This window comes from Branchiostoma floridae, chromosome 7 (assembly GCF_000003815.2).
Source record: "Branchiostoma floridae strain S238N-H82 chromosome 7, Bfl_VNyyK, whole genome shotgun sequence".
NCBI lineage: Eukaryota > Metazoa > Chordata > Leptocardii > Amphioxiformes > Branchiostomatidae > Branchiostoma > Branchiostoma floridae.
In genome coordinates this window covers 20,727,559-20,729,141 of record NC_049985.1, presented here as the reverse complement: position 1 = coordinate 20,729,141, position 1,583 = coordinate 20,727,559, and the positions used below count along the sequence as shown (strand labels likewise).

The 1,583-nt window shown below is 40.8% G+C and overlaps 1 protein-coding gene across 1 annotated transcript in view; it reads left to right on the top strand.

Moving 5' to 3' along the window:
• LOC118420159 (cytidine monophosphate-N-acetylneuraminic acid hydroxylase-like) overlaps positions 1-1,583 on the top strand; it is a 19,428-nt gene that overhangs the window by 5,537 nt on the left and 12,308 nt on the right. Inside the window, exon 2 of the mRNA XM_035826869.1 lies at positions 1,060-1,258. Within this exon, the coding sequence (XP_035682762.1) occupies positions 1,067-1,258 (192 nt within the window). The 5' untranslated portion in view covers positions 1,060-1,066. The remainder of the gene's footprint in view (positions 1-1,059; positions 1,259-1,583) is intronic.

Sequence of the window (1,583 nt, the reverse complement as noted above, 5' to 3'; positions counted from 1 at the left end):
CACTTCGCGTGCGTTTCTATAGAAGACTTGAATACGTGAGTCAGAGTCATACATTTTGTAGGAAAATAGCAGTATTTGGTTTTGTATGGGGGTCACTACGCAACCTGCGTATGAGTCATTGACATATTGTCCTTGATACATTGTCAGTGGTTACACCTTTCTATGTCCATAACCAATCACAATGACAATATGAATCAAAATGCAAAGTACAATCATGTGTTACGAAGATTGTCAAGGGCTGAGCGGTAGAAGACTCACATCATTTATTAACGGTACAAACTGCCAGAGGCATTGTACTACCTCTACGATAACAATTTATTTATTTATTTATTTATTTCTGTTTTCTTTAACCAGGGTATGCTCCGATCAGTGGCTGGCACTGTTTTTCATGGAGGCCCTGGATACAATGGAACAATGGAACCCGACACATTGTCGTATGATAGTCGCATTATTGGGAACTGTGGAGAAGTCGTGTATTTGTCGTTCAAGTATTAGCTGTTCAGTGCCGAACAACGATGTGCTATATCCTTAATAGAGAGGAACAAAAATAAAATACACATTTGTGCCAAGGTTCATCAATGTTTATTTTGGCAACACAACACCTGCATGGCCAGTTTTGGAGTGGATATAAAGGAGGCACCCATTCAAGGGGCGGTGCCATCTGACTTTTTCATGAGTTATGTTCGAAGATGCTGTGAGATTATAACATAAATCGCGAAGCGATATTAATCAGGACAACAAGGTGTTTGTCAGTAATCAGTTGTTTAGCATATGCACTTTGTACAATTTGATGAAGAATGGTTGTCCTCAAACAATAAACAGCGAAAATTTCGAATGTCTTAATGTCTGATAACGTCAAATTAGGGACTGACCAAAATAGACCAAAACCTTGTATGTGCTTCCTGCTAAATCTGAAAGTCTTCATCCAGCACTGTGTCATCAATGTAAAGATATCCCATGATAGGGGCTTTTACAGGTCTCGAATAGGCCACAGTTTGACCTTTTGCGGGCGGTCATTGCCCTGTAGTGTCTCTGGTTCAACAGTTATCTTCCTTGCAGGGCGGAGATGGAGCAGAGGAGCGTGGAAGTGTTACGGTTAACTGCTGAAGAAACCGAAGCCCTGACACCAGGGGTTAACTTGATCTGTAAGGAAGCAGGAAACAACTTTATCATTTACAAGGTGTGTATCCCTCCGCGACTAGTTTCATCGGGGAGGGGGGGTATAGACTTAGTCATGTTGGGTCTGAGTTGTCAAGATGTAATCGCCTTAATTGACTGGTGCTTTGGCCACTTTGATTAAATCATACGGATGACATCCTTTGGGAACCCAAAAACTTATGCGAGCGAGTGAATTAAACAAAAGAGTTTGGTTAAACGTTGCCATTATGATGAAATCTAAGTAGTCGGGAACGTTGAACAAATGACGAAGCACACAGAGCATGAGTCGGATAACTACAGAACAATAGGCTATCCATGTTGTCATTCGTCTTCTTTTTCAATCTTGGAATTGACATCGACATTGGCATTCAATGACATTGACGTTAGTATTAGGCTTTCCTGTATATTTTGTCATTTACGGCATT